The sequence below is a fragment of the Sitophilus oryzae genome, unplaced genomic scaffold (assembly GCF_002938485.1).
Source record: "Sitophilus oryzae breed Bouriz unplaced genomic scaffold, Soryzae_2.0 scaffold_177_pilon_pilon, whole genome shotgun sequence".
Lineage (NCBI taxonomy): Eukaryota > Metazoa > Arthropoda > Insecta > Coleoptera > Curculionidae > Sitophilus > Sitophilus oryzae.
The window spans coordinates 3,163,509-3,179,333 of NW_022146479.1; the positions used below are offsets into that span (position 1 = coordinate 3,163,509).

Below are 15,825 nucleotides of genomic sequence, written 5' to 3' on the forward strand. Positions count from 1 at the left end.
GTTGGTTTCCACTTGGTCAGCAGAACGGTTCTGGTCCAGTTAGTGGGGGCTGTTTGCTCCTTTCCTAGCTGGATTGTTTGCTTTTTCTCAAGAATCTCCCACTGAAGTATGGTACAGTACCTTATATCCTTGTTTATATAAAGGCTTATATGTATGGTACAGTTGTCTTTTTATTATTGACAGTTTGAAAAAAATGCATTCTTTATAAAAAGTTTTGCTTGTTTCCACACCGTTTTAGAGAAAATTAAAAAACAATAAAATATGGTTGAAGTCCCAAAAATCCGAAAAAATTGATTAACGACATATTTTTTGTTGTTCTTAAGAGTCTATTACGCAGTACTGTTCGGGTCGCTCTCAGGGATCGGGTAAAGTGGGTGTGTGTCCAAAGGAAATATATATTATATTTCAGAAATTTGCCTAAAGGTACATTCAGTCTGAGAGCGTCGAGCGTCGCGTCACGTGTCGAAATGGAATCAATTCACTTAACTTAAATTAGACCGTTCAGGCAGACAGCGTCGCGTTTGGCGTTGCGCTAGCGTCCGCTGAGCGTCGGGGTTCGAGTTGAATGGGGCGGACGCGACGCAAACGCGACGCGACGCTCGACGCTCTCAGCCTGAATGTACCTTAAGCCTTAGCTCGGTCCTGTCGTGTTAAACCACACCCAAAATTCCAAACACACGAACTTTTATTAAGGCTTTAATAAGGTTTGCAGAGCTTCAGCATTTGCCATAAAATAGTGAGCAGTTTGTTACAAAACCATATAAATTATATATCACTGTAATTATAAAACTTCAATCTATTTTCGCATTGTAACGGAATTTTAAATTATGTCTTTATTTTCGAGAAAATTTAGTCCAAACATAAGGAATATTTTGTTGATGTTTGACCATCAAAATCTTAAAAATAAAGAAGTTGTCTAAAAATGTGCTACAATACGGATATAGTATAATCCTTTATCTTTAATTCCCTTCTTCATTTGTGGTAAAAATACCTAGCCAGTTTTACATAAAACGTTAAATGCCGAACGCTTATTTTGCTACTTTTTCGGACTAGTGAAATGGACTCTTAAAGTATCACATTTTCCGATCACTATTATCATCCTTTCCATAGCATTGAACTAGATAAATTTTGTGCTTCTTTAACATTTTAAATCAGCAAAAAAGATGTTAATTAAAATTCAATCAATAACAATATATCAAAGAATGAAAACTAAATTATAGTACCATAGACACGCATTTTGATTTTTAGGACTATATTTTCACGTTTTTTTTAGTTTCTCTAAAACAGTGTGGAAATTTAGAGAAAAGAAGTATAAACGGGATTAACCATTTTAGAACAATCAAATTTTTTTATGAAGAATGCATTTTTCTCAAAATGCCAATAATAAAAAAGCTTTTCCTCTAGCAAAGACAATCCCGGGACATACTGTAGAAAATGTCAAAGGAATAAAAAAAAAAATTTTTTTAAATATGTCATAAAAACCACCATGTGTTACCTACAATGATATTTTTTATATTAAATCGTTTATAATTGTTAAACAAACACTCAGAACCCACAAAGGACATGTTAATATCAATTTTTCGACGTTATAATTGTTTAATAATATTTTACGTCACCTGTTAATAACAAATTCTAATATTTACCTTAATTTTTTCGAACCGCTTCCTAGTAAGAAACACGCTTCATTTTCTGTAACATTTTTCTTCATTTCTACACTTCTAAACAACTTTCTTGGCAGAAAATTTAAAGTTATTAAATGAAATTTTTACTTTGAAAGTATCTTAAACGCGGGTTTCTAGCACTTCTAACACCTTTTTTGTAATTTTTCAAAGCAATCAAAATTTTTCCGAGAGCTGTGAACCGATATAGAGATAGTTTCTTTGAAGTTTTCGCAGTTTCGAATAAGCTTGGGAGCGCAACGGTATGCTTAAGGCTTGACGAAAGCGCGCGTAACAATGCTAGTTTGGAATTTGTGCGAACCGCTGATACGATAGAGAATCGCATTCAGCGCATGCGATTCAAAATTTTAATAATTTTTATGAATTAATATCTTTTATACAGATTTTAGTCATGGAACACTAGATTGAAATTTAACATACTTTTTTTTTAAGCAATATAGTTGACTATAATATGTCATTTTATTCGGAATGTCATATCTTTTATGAAATAAAGTAAAAAAAGTTATTGTCCGGTGAAACAAGAAGAAACCGGAATTAATTGAATACATCAATCAATCCCGATTTATCTTACACAGGGTGTTTGAAAAAACATGTGCCATCTCTCGTGGGGAGATTCCTCACGTAAAAAGAAGATTTATTTTTCATATCAACATAGGTCCGATTCTGTTTTGTTTCGTTAGCTACAGGGTGTTAGCTACAGGGTGTTAAAATCTTAATAATCCTTCGATTTATCATAATTTTATTCCAAGTACTTTTAGTGATTCGAATGAAATTTTCAGGGAAAAATTACTGTATTTTAATGCTAAAAAAGGTAAAAAAGTGTCGATAAATTCATCAGGGACGTGCATATGGGTTATCACTGGAATATTTTTTATAATTTTTTATATTATTTAAGAGGAATCAATGAGTACTTATTTAAAACTTTCGCAAATTAATGATATTAAAATTTTTTAAAAGTTGCTATTACACTTTTTATGTACACGTTTATCTCATCAAGGAGGCCGAAATCGGCATAATATCAAGAGACAACTTTTAGTCGGCCTTAAACTGCTTACACTATTTATCTAACAAGAGAAAAAAAGTCAGTAGCGTACATGCTTTTTTTTAGAAAAATATTCTAGTGGTGACCCATATGCAAGTCCCTGGTGAATATGTCGGCAATTTTTTAGCCTTAAAATATGTTTCCTTTATAGTAACTTTTCCCCTTATAATTGTATTCGAAGCGCTAAAAGTACTTGGGAGAAAATTATAATAAATCGAAAAAATATTAAGACTTTAACACCCTGTAGCTAGAAAACAAAGCAGAATCGGACCTATGTTGATATGAAAAATAAATCTTATTTTTACGTGAGGAATCTCCCCACGAGAGATGACACATGTTTTTTGAAACACCGTGTATACTAACAAAGCAAATTCCGTTTTTTTTACTGAAAAAACGTTTTTAACTGAAAAAATAAAAAAGTTATAAGTTGGAGCAACACTACATGTATTTTGATTAAAATAATAACAAAATAAAATATGTTATTTTTTTTGTTCTTTTTGCTTTTTTTACTTCCCAAAACGTTAAGCATTTTTTTGTCCGTTAGGCAAATTTGTTTAAACCACTGTTGACAATTAGTCTCCGTTGGATTAACGCAGCAGTGTTTACAAAAAAAAATATTTTATTTTGTAAATTTACAGTAGCGAAATAGATGGATGAATCCGCCAGAGAGGTATAGTCAGTTTAAAAAAAAAACTGTGAAACAATAATAACACAAAGTAGTAGTTGAAAGTATTTTAAAAAATAATAGCTTTTTGTTTAATTTTTAAGCTATACCGGACTAAATTTTCTTAATTTAAGAATAAAACCCCCAATTATTTTTTTCATATATACCTATATTTTCCTTAAAGTATAATATAAAAATATATAAAATATATCAATTTTAACATCAGTTAAAACAAATATTAAACAGCAATAAATTAAGAAATACAGTGCCTAACAAAAGCAAAGAGAAAAAACATTAAAAAAGTTTTTATAAAGTAATCACTGTTTTTTTTTTCAATAGAAAGAGTTCTTCATAGATCAAAAATGTGATCAACAAACTTCCCAATTCTTCCTGTTGTTAAGAATAATTTTATGATATGTATCTCTAACCATTTCCTGGGTATGTGGAAAAAGATCCAAACCCATTTTGACATCTTGTTGCTTTAGTTTGTAAATCTCACACTGAGTGATAGCTACCATAGTCACCTTGTGAGTTTGAGACAGAACAACAGATATGTCACCATAATATGAACCATCCTCCAAGTGACAAATCTAAAAAAAAATCGAAAATATATACTGTGACAAGAATGTCTACTGGAGAAACAGACAAGAACACAGGCATAGCAAAACTTTCATCCAAGAACCAAATTCTAAAACCACAAATGAACTACTAATATTTAGCGGGAATAAAGTGCGGATTACAATAGGTCTCTTGACATGCTACGTGGCTGTCAAATGCTACATGAATAAGCTCAACCAAGTGGGTGCAGACATAGAAACGGGACAAACGACACGGTGAACGGTTTTCAAGATATTTGCGTTAAAAGGTTAGGATGCGTCGATTTTGGTGTTAGCAAAATGGTGAAATGTAAATAATTTATATCCGGAAGCATTTTATATTTTATAGAGTATACCGGGTGCGTCTCACAAGTGGCTCACCCCCTATAACTTTTTTATTTTTTCAGATAAAAAAACGAGATTTGGTATATTAATATACGCCATAAATTAGGATTGATTGACGTATTCAATTGTTTTTGGTCACTTCCTGTTTCACCGGAAATGACTACAACTTTTGATTTTTAAATGGCACTCGGTATTTTTTTGATAGAAAATGACATTCTATTCAAAATGACATTCTGAATAGAATGACATATCATATGTCAACTCTTGACATTCTCGCTTAATAAAAAGTCGTATTTTAAAATTCAATCTAGAGTGCCATGGTTATGTTAAAAACACTAACTCTTAATCAAGGAGTCTCGGAAAAATAGATTTGATCGTCTAATGTTATTAGTGTCTTGTCCTGGCCAGGTAGAAAATGCTCAAATCGGATTTTTAATCATATCTCAATTTTTTCAAATGGAACGAGGGTGGCTCATTAACATATTTGGAAAAAGCATTTTTTTACGAATAATTTGATACCACATACTTGGTATTTCGAAACAAATTTTCGTTACGAACCGCAAGTTATAATTTCAAATAATCCATATACGAAAATGTCAAAAGTTGACATATGATATGTCATTCTGTTCAGAATGTCACTCTCTATCGAATAAAGTAAAAAAATACCGAGAGTGCCATTTAAAAATCAAAAGTTGTAGTCATTTCCGATGAAACAGGAAGTGACCCAAAACAATTGAATACGTCAATCAATCCTAATTTATGTCATGTACTAACATACAAAATCTCGTTTTTTTATTTAAAAAGATAAAAAAGTTATAGGGGTGAGTTACTTTTGAGACTCACCCGGTATATTCATATGAACTTTCTGTAGAATCTGTAGAATCACCCACCGAAGTTACAATATTTTTGGCACCCTGTATACTATTCCTATACCTCTTTATCATTCTCATCAAACAATGCAGTGGTGCCGGTTTTAACATAGTACAAATTGTCAGATTGAGTGCCGTTTCTGACTATGATGTCACCAGGACAGTAAAATGTCGAGTTCATGCCAGACACTATGATTGCCAAGACTTTGTTCGGTAGTAGGCGAATTAATTGAATGTTTGACATGCACAATTCCAGTCTGTACTTCGGTAGTTCCTAAAATACATAAAAGAAACTTGAAATATTCTATCATACGATAAAAAAAACAGCGCCAAAGAACGGCTGGGGAATGACAATCGATAATAATTTCGGCGCGGTCAAGTCCTAGACATCATTTACTTTTATTTATTTTCAAATGGTACTTACTGCCAGTTGGCCTTAAGAATGTTGTAATTTATTTTTATTTTGATTAAAGATTATTTTTAAATGGTATATTTATGTAGTTCATAATTGGAAAAAATATTTTTTGAAAATAGATTTGTGTGCCTGGAAACATTGTATCCTTTTCTAATCTTTCTATTAGTGTTAATTTTTGACAAGTTATATGTCAGGTTTTAGTAACTGACGTCTAGAGATTGACCTCGTCAAAATTATGATCGATTGTCATTCCCCAGCCGTTTTTTCCGATTATACGGTATAATATTTAAATATATTTCGTATACAGGATGATGGAAGACAAATAAGAAAAAAAAATTGTTATTAATAAAAACCAATGTTAAACCACTATAAAATTCTTTATTAATAATGACTGGTATTCAGCCATCATCATGTTAAAATCACTGTTCGTTTGACTAATGCTATTTATATATTAATATATTTATAAAAGAAATAAAAAGATATAAATACAGGGTGCTACAAATTCGAGGTTTGGTTTGAGTATTGGTATCTCGGAAACCGTAATAGATACGAAGATGGTTAAATTGGGGCAAAGTTGCGCCTTGGGATGTTCACCAAGATGCCATCAAAAAAGTTTTAAAAATTTCAAGGATTGCTGAGATTTTTGGAAAAAAAGAATTTTTTGAAAATCAATTTGATTTTTTTCTGACGTTACTTTTTAGAAAATCAAAAAAACGATTGCACATTCTCATAGCAACTTTATCAGGCCTATCTGATAGTATTTTTAGATTTTCAAATTAACTGTTAATTTGTGAGATACATAGGCCAACTTAATTTTCTTTAAATACGGACCTGCATTTTTTATTTCAGATTTTGAAAGGACACGGCCTCCTGAGTACAATGATGTGCCACACTTAATATTTTTTTTGTTTCGCAAATTTGAACACAATTTATTTAAACTAATTTCAAGTCCGGCTCTGTTTTTTTTTAAATATTTAATCTATTCATTGTTACAATATTGAGGAGTTTTAAAACAGAACATAATATAAATATAATATAAACAATAAAATCATTTCCTCCGAAGATGGATTGGGAATGGTGGAGCAGTATAATGGCCAGTAAGTTTCCTAAACCAGTGTGGTCATTTGTAAAAGTGAAATCAATATACCTCCAGGGGCGGATACAGGAAATTATTTTAAGGGGGGGGCCAAAATAAAAAGCAATGTAGAATATGCTTTTTAGGGCGCCATTTTTAACCCAAAAGCCTAATATTTTACACAATTTACAGATTTTAGGGGGGTATCTCTGTATCCGCCATTGTATACCTCAACATTTACAACAAAGAGTACAAAATGCATTCGGAACTATAAGAAAACCTGTTGACAGGGCTATACATAAAATTAAACGAAAAATAAATGTATGCAATAGGGAGGGTGGTATTAAATGAACCATTTCGAACATGTAGAGCATTAGAAATTTGTTTGTAGAAGTTTATATATTTATAATAACTAGGATTAATATTATGCATATTATTAGATCATACATTGAGATTTCAAATTAACAAAAAAAATTAAAAATAATATATTTTAAATTGCTGATCTGGATATCATTTATTTAAATCTTTCAATTGGCTCGATTTTCCTTATTGTTGCGATGAATATAATCAGGTTAAATAATTTAAAAATCCAGAGTCGGGCTTGGAATTATTTTAAATAATAATTAAACAGTTTTGTGGTTGTTAAAGTATCTAAAACAAAAAAAAATATAAAGTGTGGCATATCGTTGTACTCGGGAGACTGAGTTCTTTCAAAAACTCAAATAAAAAATTCAGGTCCGTATTTAAAAAAATTAAGTTGGCCTATGTATCTCACAAATTATCAGATAATTTGAAAATCTAAAAATACTGTCAGATAGCCCTGACAAAGTGGCTACGAGAATGTTCAATTAGTTTTTTGATTTTCTAAAAAGTAACGACAGGAAAAAATAAAATTGATTTTCAAAAAATCCGTTTTTCTCAAAAAACTCAGCAATCCTTGAAATTTTTGAAACTTTTTTGATAGCATGTTGGCAAACATCCCAAGGCGCAACTTTACCCCAATTTAACCATCTTCGTATCTATTACCCATTACGGTTTCCGAGATACCAATGCTCCTACTTCGAATTTGTAGCACCCTGTATACAACAAACACTAAATATTATCAGACAAAAAATTAGCAACTTTGATCTAAATGAATTAAAACTTCAAAACTAAATCAATTTTAATAATAATTGAATTCTAGTTAAATGTATACCTTTCTCAGGTTCTCTGTGAGCATATGTAGGATCTCCTGTTCGTCGTAGAAGCGCTTTTGAAATTTGAAATCGAAAAAGCGATAGATCTGTTCTCGGATATCCGGCGGCAGGCCCTTATAGGTCATATAGACGGACAGTTGCTGAAATTTATCCTCTCCCAAGCTCGACGTAACCAAATATCGTTGCCAAATCACATAGATCTTGGCTGGAAAGTAACAATTCATTGTATAAACCTAACAGTATCTGTTTAGTCAATATACCCTCTTGGAATATACATGGTGAGTCTTAAATAAGTGCAAATATTTTCAGAGGTGCATGGTATATTTCGACCCCAGGACTATGACCCCAGGTCTATGAGTTTTTTTCACAAAAAAGAGATGTTGAAAATCGTTCTTGTTCTTTTAAATTTCCCTGTATATTTTTCGAAAACTTTTTAGAACGGCCTGTTTACCACAAATTTTCCCATGGTATAATTTCTTAATCTCTGATATTACCATAGTTACGGCTTTACTCTATGGTTACGGCTCTAAAAGGGATGTAAATACAGAGAAAATCCGGTGGCTCTCAATTTTTTTTCAAAAAAAAATCACTTTTTTTAAATTTTCAAACTTAAATAACTCGGTTATTTTGTACTTATCTAAAAAATGGTAAAGAGAAAATATGTTTCTTTTATCGAGATCTACCAGCCTTAAAAATATTTGCACTTATTTAAGACTCACCCTGTACCTATAGCCACACAAAAAACACTTTTAAAAACTTAATAGTTATTTATTATATTATAAGTGTTTTAGGGGCATTTTATCAAGCAAGAAATGTGTAATATACAGGGTGGTCCGAATTGTATTCGGCAAACTTAAAATTAAAATACTTGTATATTAGCCTCTTATTAGCCCTGTATATTAATGTATTTTTGGCTTCCTTTCTGATCACTTTACATAATCCTAACATATTATTAAATATGTTTTGATAGTTTCAGAAATATTAATAAATAAATAAAAAAAGAAGCGTTCTGAAATCAAAAGTATTATTAAAAATGTTCATTTTTTTAATTCTCCATCTAACAAAGGAATAATATACTCATACTTTTTTGAGCCACACTGCACCAGTTAAAATATTTTCCTGAAATACATCCTATTATATACTTTAGTTTGGAACTTATACAAAATACCTAAGTTTTTTATTACAGGAGCTACAGATGCCCGACGCACTGTTGCCGGGCCCGTAGGAAAAACTTTGAACCGTAACAACCCCTATTATTTGCGGCAAGTTTTTGATAGGCACCCTGTGAAAAGTGTATTCTCCCATTCATAAATATACTTAAAAATTAGGTTTTGAAAATACGTTGAGCGTAATAATCATACAGCCGGATCTTAGACTATAATGATCTTGAGACAACAGAGCCCATAATATGTCACTGCGAGGCTCTGGATCGAAACACAATCGCGATACTTTCTATTTGGGAACTCGAACTCAAGTCTAGAACCTGAAGAACTATGCTCGCATCCTATTAAGGACCTGCACGAGCTGGTTACAACACATTAAAGCTTAGTGTTTCCGGCATATGACACTCACTATTGCTAAAAAAGACATAACTTAACGTGATCTTACCTATTAGCCAGAATTCAACTACGATTGCCAGAAAGCACGTTATAGTGTATTCAATAATTCTGTAGTAACTGTACATGACAGAGGTACGACTTATCTTGAATAGCAACATGGCAGCTCTGTACATTGCTTGTAAGCTTTTTTTGTCATCTGTGTGTACGTGACTCGGTAAGTGATCTTCTTCTTCCGAATGACCACCATGCGTCAAAGTGTAGCTGTATTGGTCAATATAAAATAGAATGCTCACAGACAATAAATACACACAGTATATTTTGAGGATCATGTTCAGTACGATCTCGAACGTGGATGACATTTCGTGTTGCTGCAAGAAAAAACCAAACTTCATTTAGTAAAAACACAGCTAATTCATTATTGGGCAGCCAGTCGACTTATGGATATTTATATAAAACTACTAGCGTGTACCAGCGACTTCGTTCGCGTCGAATTAATCATTTGTAATGGTGATGATAAAGCAAAGCAACAATTTCCATTAACATATAAACTGGATAAAATTTTCTCATATTTATAAAACAATATGGCGATATTATTATGACTATATATTATGACTTGGTAATATTTGAGGGGTAGTTTCATTTCATTGGAATTTGACTTTCGAAAAATCCGTTTGCCAAAAATAAGCTTTTTACATCAAGCAGTTTAAGCAGAATCGTGGTTAAGAAATTACCCAACTTTTTGGAACACCCTGTATGATTTTTTAAAAAATTTCAAAATATGTAAAAAACCAAGTAAATTATGCTTGTCCAAGTGTTTTCCCGAAAGACTAACCGTTTTTTAAATAACAAATATTGTAATATTTGAGGAGCGTTTTCACCCTCTTGGAATTTGAGATTCGAGAAACCCCTCCTTATCGAACCTCTACACCCCACAGTCAATCCGTTTGCCAAAAATCAGCTTTAAACGTCAAGCAGTTTAAGCAGAATCGTGATTACTCAATGGTCATATTTTATGAAACACCCTGTATAAATTTATAAAAAATCTTAAAATATATAAAACAACAAAATAAAATATGCGTGTTTACGAGTTTTCCGAAAAACTCACCGGTTTTTAAATAAAAAATATTTTAATATTTGAGGGATAGTTTCATCCCCTTAGAATTCGAGTTTCGAGAAATCCCTTCTTATCGAACCTCTACACCCTAAAGTCAATCTGTTTTCCAAAAATCAGCTTTTTACGTCAAGCGCTTTAAGCAGGATCGTGATTAATCAATGACCAGATTTTTTGAAACACCCTGTATACATTTTTAAAAAATCTTAAAATATGTAAAAAAACAAAATAAAATACACGTGTTTAAGTGTTTCTTCGGAAACTTGACCGTTTTTTAAATAAAAAATATTGTAATATTTGAGGGGTGGTTTCACCCCCTTGGAACTGGAATTTCGAAAAAGCCCTTCTTATCGAACCTCTACACCCTAGAATCAACCTGTATGCCAAAATTAAGCTTCTTACGTTGAGTGGTTTGAACAGGATCGTGATTAATCAGTATGTCAGTCACTTAAGGATTTTATATATTAGTATAGATTAAATAATCAATCAAAGAAATTCTATATGTATAGTCTGTTCAGCGATCGTGCAACGTTACGTCATCAGTATTTGTCAAATATGCGTTTTAGGGTGTGTTCATATTTATTAGAAAATTTTAAGTACGTTCTGAAATTATTAATTGAGTGAGCTCCATTTTTATATCTGTATCCATATAGGTATGTTAGGCCCATATTCAGTCTGATTGTCTTTCAATTTATAATTTTAGGCGCATATACCAGTTTTTCCAGGTAAATCGTACCTACTTTAAAAATAAATAACTTGAACTAACTGAAAAAACTTGAGATTCTATACACTATAATACACCTTATTGCTCTTCAAGTTCACGATGCCTAGAATAATTAAATTACTCGTACTTCTTCAACTGTATAAGAAATGCCCATTATCAGCATCACCAACACGCAATATTATTTAAAAATTCACTGAATTTGTGTTTACATAATACTACACATGTTTGCAATGTAATAACTTCATATATCGACGGTCAAAAGTGTTTTACCAGTGTCTGTCTTCTTTGAACGATCGCTAAACAAACAATATAGTGTACAATATACACCTATTGTGATCCTCTTCTGATTAGGTTACATACTCCAGTCCTGTCATTTTTAAAAAGTCTAGCAACTCGGAGACTAAACCCTGCATATAGCTCTTTTGTCAATGGCTTATCATTGTCTAGTACAAAAAATCGCACATTTACTAGGCTGTCGCTCCGACATAAAATGTGTCCTGTCGTTTCTTCTTCAAATTGACAGAACTTGCACATGGCTTCATTCGAAACGCAGAGGGTGAAGCGTTGGTACTCAAATACTATAGAAATCGACTGGCTGTCAAACGAATAGGCTGTAGCACTGGTAAATAATTTTTAAATTTTGAAATCTCTTAATATCACCAAACTCCAATATTTTCGTGTACTTACCAATCTGAATAGTCTGATGGCTTCTTCAATGGACGTATAATGTACCAGTCGAAACAGACTTAACCATTTAATAGCGTTGGGATATGTGTGAGCCACGTGGGTAAATTCTAGTATAAGCACCAAAGTTGGGATAACTGATAACAGGTCAAAAAAGAAGAAACTTTTCAAGTAACGTCTAAAAAGAGGTATTTTTTTTAAATTTGTCCTTAATTTTCCAAAAAGTTTCATAGTAAAGAGGTATTGAAATCAATGAGGGTTTATTTTGAATTTTTTAACAGCTACTATTAGACACAGGCCAAGTACATGATACCTAGGGCTTGACCTCGCTAATTATTAATTAATTAAATTATCATCGATTTTCATTCCCCAGCCATCTTTCAGGCCTTTTTTTGAGCGTATGGTATTTCCTTCCGTACTTACTTGGCAACTTGTTTTGGTTCAAAAATAACTAGCACCTGATCAGAATCGTAATACCCTATCCAAAACGTTGTGAACATACTCAGACACATTATTGAGTCTACAATCATCTTCTCAATCTTAAATACGAGATGCACACCAATTAGGGCAAAATCTACCAATAGAATTTTGCAGAGGTACCAAATATGTATGACCGCCATAAAGTACTGGTAGTATAGACTAAAAAAGTGATTGTCATCAAAATATCCTGTTTAATTTAAAACAAGCACTATTAAAGGTATGTACACATGTCAGTCAAACAATCTCAGTTCTTACCAATACTAAATCAGCGTTATTTGTAATATTTTTTGCAAAAGTCGTAAAAACACTATGTGCGATAAATTAAAAAAAATATTTTGAACTAATAAGTAATAACGTTTTATATCATATTTGAATCGTTCAATAATGAGCGTCTTAATTATCAAAAAAAAAGCATTATATTTGAGTATTCACTTGCACATGTGTATTTACGATGATTTAAAGCTTACCAAAATACGCTAAAAGGATGAAGCATCCACATATACCGCAAGGCATGTCTTACTTCCTCATTCCTTATGTCATTTCCCGATCGAAAAACCCTCCTAGTGTAAGGATGTTTGTCGTTAACCATGAACATTCTGATCAACTTTCTTCTAGTTTCAATGAAGCCTCCAGAATCAATGACTTCGCTCACGATGTCCGTCTGTTTCATCGTGTCGATCAGTCCACAACTATGCTTTTCGTATATCGAAGCCCATTTGCCGTGAACAAAGGCGTAGTAAGAGCTCATTTTGTAAGGAATATGGTCCTTAGAGGACCTGAGTTTCCTAAGTGATATCGGCTCTTCGCTCTGCATTTTGGTATATTGTTTATAAAATTTTACTGGCAAAAAAGCTTCAATATAGCTTCAACATGACAGTTTCTCTATTTTTTTTTGGCAGATTTTTCTAATAGTTTTATTGTCATCGTGACCAAGACTACTTTGAATGTGGTAACATATACTAGGGTCGGTATTTCTCGTCTTGGGTGCCGATTATCGTGTGTATGAAGCGTACGGTCAATACGCTTAGTAAAATAAGATGTACCTACTGAATAAAAATAGAAGACAAATATTTTCCCAATCGCATGGCATCTAGCGTCAGATTGAGTGGTTATGTAATAAATACTTCGTATTTTTATGGTATTTTTGCTCTCTCCGACTTACTAGATTGCCATAGCGATTTACCCCTATATACCTACATGTAAACGCCGACCCAAGGTTTCGTTTGCCAGCAGGGTATGATCCAAACTCCATCCGTAACCTGGAATGGGAATCCTCCAACGGTTTAAGTCATACGAAGAAATTTCTCAGAATTTACGACAGAGAAAAATCGTAGATTTTCCTTAAAATAAGTAAGAACAATCTCCGGATGGACACGATTTTTTTAACAGAATACTGTCTCCTCAATGAACATCTCACTAGATTGAAGCTAAAAAAAACCGAATGCAGGTTCTATGGGGAAAATGGGGGAAAACCAGAACACCTCATCACTGAGTGTGCCGAAACGACAACCATTCGTGCCATTGAACTTTTACCTTTACGTACGGAGTGTGGGACTCAATCTCTCCTTAAGCTGCCTGGAGGACACTACCCACTAAACGTCACCCCCTCGCTCCTGCCACGTCTACCTGGACCCGCTGGACGCATCTCCTCAAGTAGACGCCGGACTGTTCCTTTTTTTTTCATTACCCCTGCTCTTCGTTTTCTCTTCTTTCTGTTACCGATTTTAAGAAGGTATCTGCGGAGATGTTGCCACCAATCGTCATGCGTGCCTCACATCTTTCCTGTTCCCATCTTGGACAAGCAAACATTGTGTGTTCTGGAGTATCATTGGGTTCAGCACAGTATCGGCATTCCGCGACTTCCCTCTTTCTAATTTTACACAGGTAACTCCCAAAATTTCCGTGGCCACTCAATATTTGAGTAAGATAGAAGTTTACCTCTCCATGCTTTCTTTTAATCCACATATTTATATTTGGGATGAGCTTATATGTCCATCTTCCTTTTTGTGATACTTCCCATTCTACCTGCCACTGCTGCACTGTGCGGTTTCTCTCCATCTCTCTGCTTGCTCTGGTTTGTACTTCGCCCTTGAGAAAGAGTCGTTCTCTTTCTCTTGAGAGAAGATGCAAGAGCACCAGACCCGATATCACCAATGCTGCTTCAGTTGAAGTTGTCCGATACGCCGAGCAGACCGTCAAAGCCATGACTCTCTGTGCACCTTCAAGTTTTTTTTATTTACGTACATATTGGTTGCTTCGTTCCACACGGGTGCTCTATACATAATAATATTCTGGCACGCATATGCTAACACTCTTCTCTTTGCTGGTGTTGGGCCCCGAACGTTTGGCAGTATTGCGGACAACGCTTTAGCAGTTCGTTGTGATTTCAGACACACCTCCTTGATGTGCAGGCCCATCGTGAGTGCACGGTCTATGTGGAATCCAAGATAGTTGACTTGCTTTACTGGATTTATTATTATATCCTTAAAATTAAACCTTATATGGTCAAGTTTTCTCTTGCGGCTCAGTAAAATCGCCTGTTTTTTCCACAGCTATTTCGAGTCTGTGCTCACGCATCCATCTGGCTATGATCTTTAGTGTATCATCCACAGTCTGCATTAGGTCGAGGTCGTTTATTTTTTTGTTTCTATTAGTTTTTTTTGTTATTATCACAGCAAGATCATCGGCGTAACAGATCAACTCTGTCCCACCTGGTACAGTAAGCTCCATGACACTGTCGTATAATATGTTCCATAGAGTTGGCCCCAGCACCGAGCCCTGTGGGACGCCACCGAATACCTCTCTTTAATCTTCTCTATTGAGAACTATAAATCTTTTATCAAGATAGCTTCTTATTATGTTCACCAAATAGCCACTTATGCCCCATCTTCTAAGTTCTTTAATAATTATTTCCCATGACGCGCAATTAAATGCATTTTTAACGTCGACTAAAATCAAAGCATTATGCCAAGTGGCTTTTCTTTTCACGATATCCGATATTTTCTTCATTGCATGTGTGGTAGATTTCCCCTTTACAAATCCATACTGGTTTGGATGCATCTTGTCGTTTCTTCCTAATTTCTTCCAAGAGTCGCGTATTGATGAGTTTCTCATAGACTTTCCCGATTACATCAATGAGGCAAATCGGACGATATTTTGGTGGATCATTTAGGTGCTTCCGGGGTTTCTCTATTAGGGTTAATTTGGATCTCTTCCATTCTTTAGGGAATTCATTTCTCTGAAGAAAGTTATTGAAAAATGTTCTAAAATATTCTACATTGTCCAATATTAGCGTTTTTATCACATTTGGTGGCAAATTATCACAGCCCGGTGATTCGTTAATTTTTATATCTTTGACAGCATTTATTATATCTGAATCACAAAAA

The 15,825-nt window shown here is 33.5% G+C and overlaps 2 protein-coding genes across 4 annotated transcripts in view; both read right to left on the reverse strand.

Annotated features, from left to right (window-relative positions):
- The window catches only part of LOC115882385 (sex peptide receptor-like), a 96,435-nt gene extending 94,493 nt beyond the window's left edge, over positions 1 to 1,942 (reverse strand). For both annotated transcript variants that reach the window (XM_030900436.1, XM_030900435.1), the window contains exon 1: positions 1,644 to 1,942. The gene's annotated coding sequence lies outside the window, so the exon portion shown is untranslated. The remainder of the gene's footprint in view (positions 1 to 1,643) is intronic.
- A 1,692-nt stretch (positions 1,943 to 3,634) lies between these two features.
- On the reverse strand, positions 3,635 to 13,391 carry LOC115882293 (potassium/sodium hyperpolarization-activated cyclic nucleotide-gated channel 1-like). 2 transcript variants are annotated; one of them, XM_030900260.1, is made up of 7 exons: positions 12,907 to 13,390; positions 12,383 to 12,598; positions 11,963 to 12,137; positions 9,490 to 9,808; positions 7,881 to 8,086; positions 5,260 to 5,469; positions 3,635 to 3,975 (listed from the first exon to the last, which is right to left on the reverse strand). In XM_030900260.1, the coding sequence occupies exons 1-7, from the start codon at positions 13,251 to 13,253 to the stop codon at positions 3,754 to 3,756; spliced, it is 1,695 nt and encodes a 564-aa protein (XP_030756120.1). In that variant the 5' UTR covers positions 13,254 to 13,390; the 3' UTR covers positions 3,635 to 3,753. The 2 variants fall into 2 exon arrangements, with proteins under 2 accessions (XP_030756120.1, XP_030756121.1); XM_030900261.1 differs by having other exon boundaries at positions 3,925 to 3,975; positions 5,217 to 5,469; positions 12,907 to 13,391.
- Between the last annotated feature and the right edge of the window lie 2,434 nt (positions 13,392 to 15,825).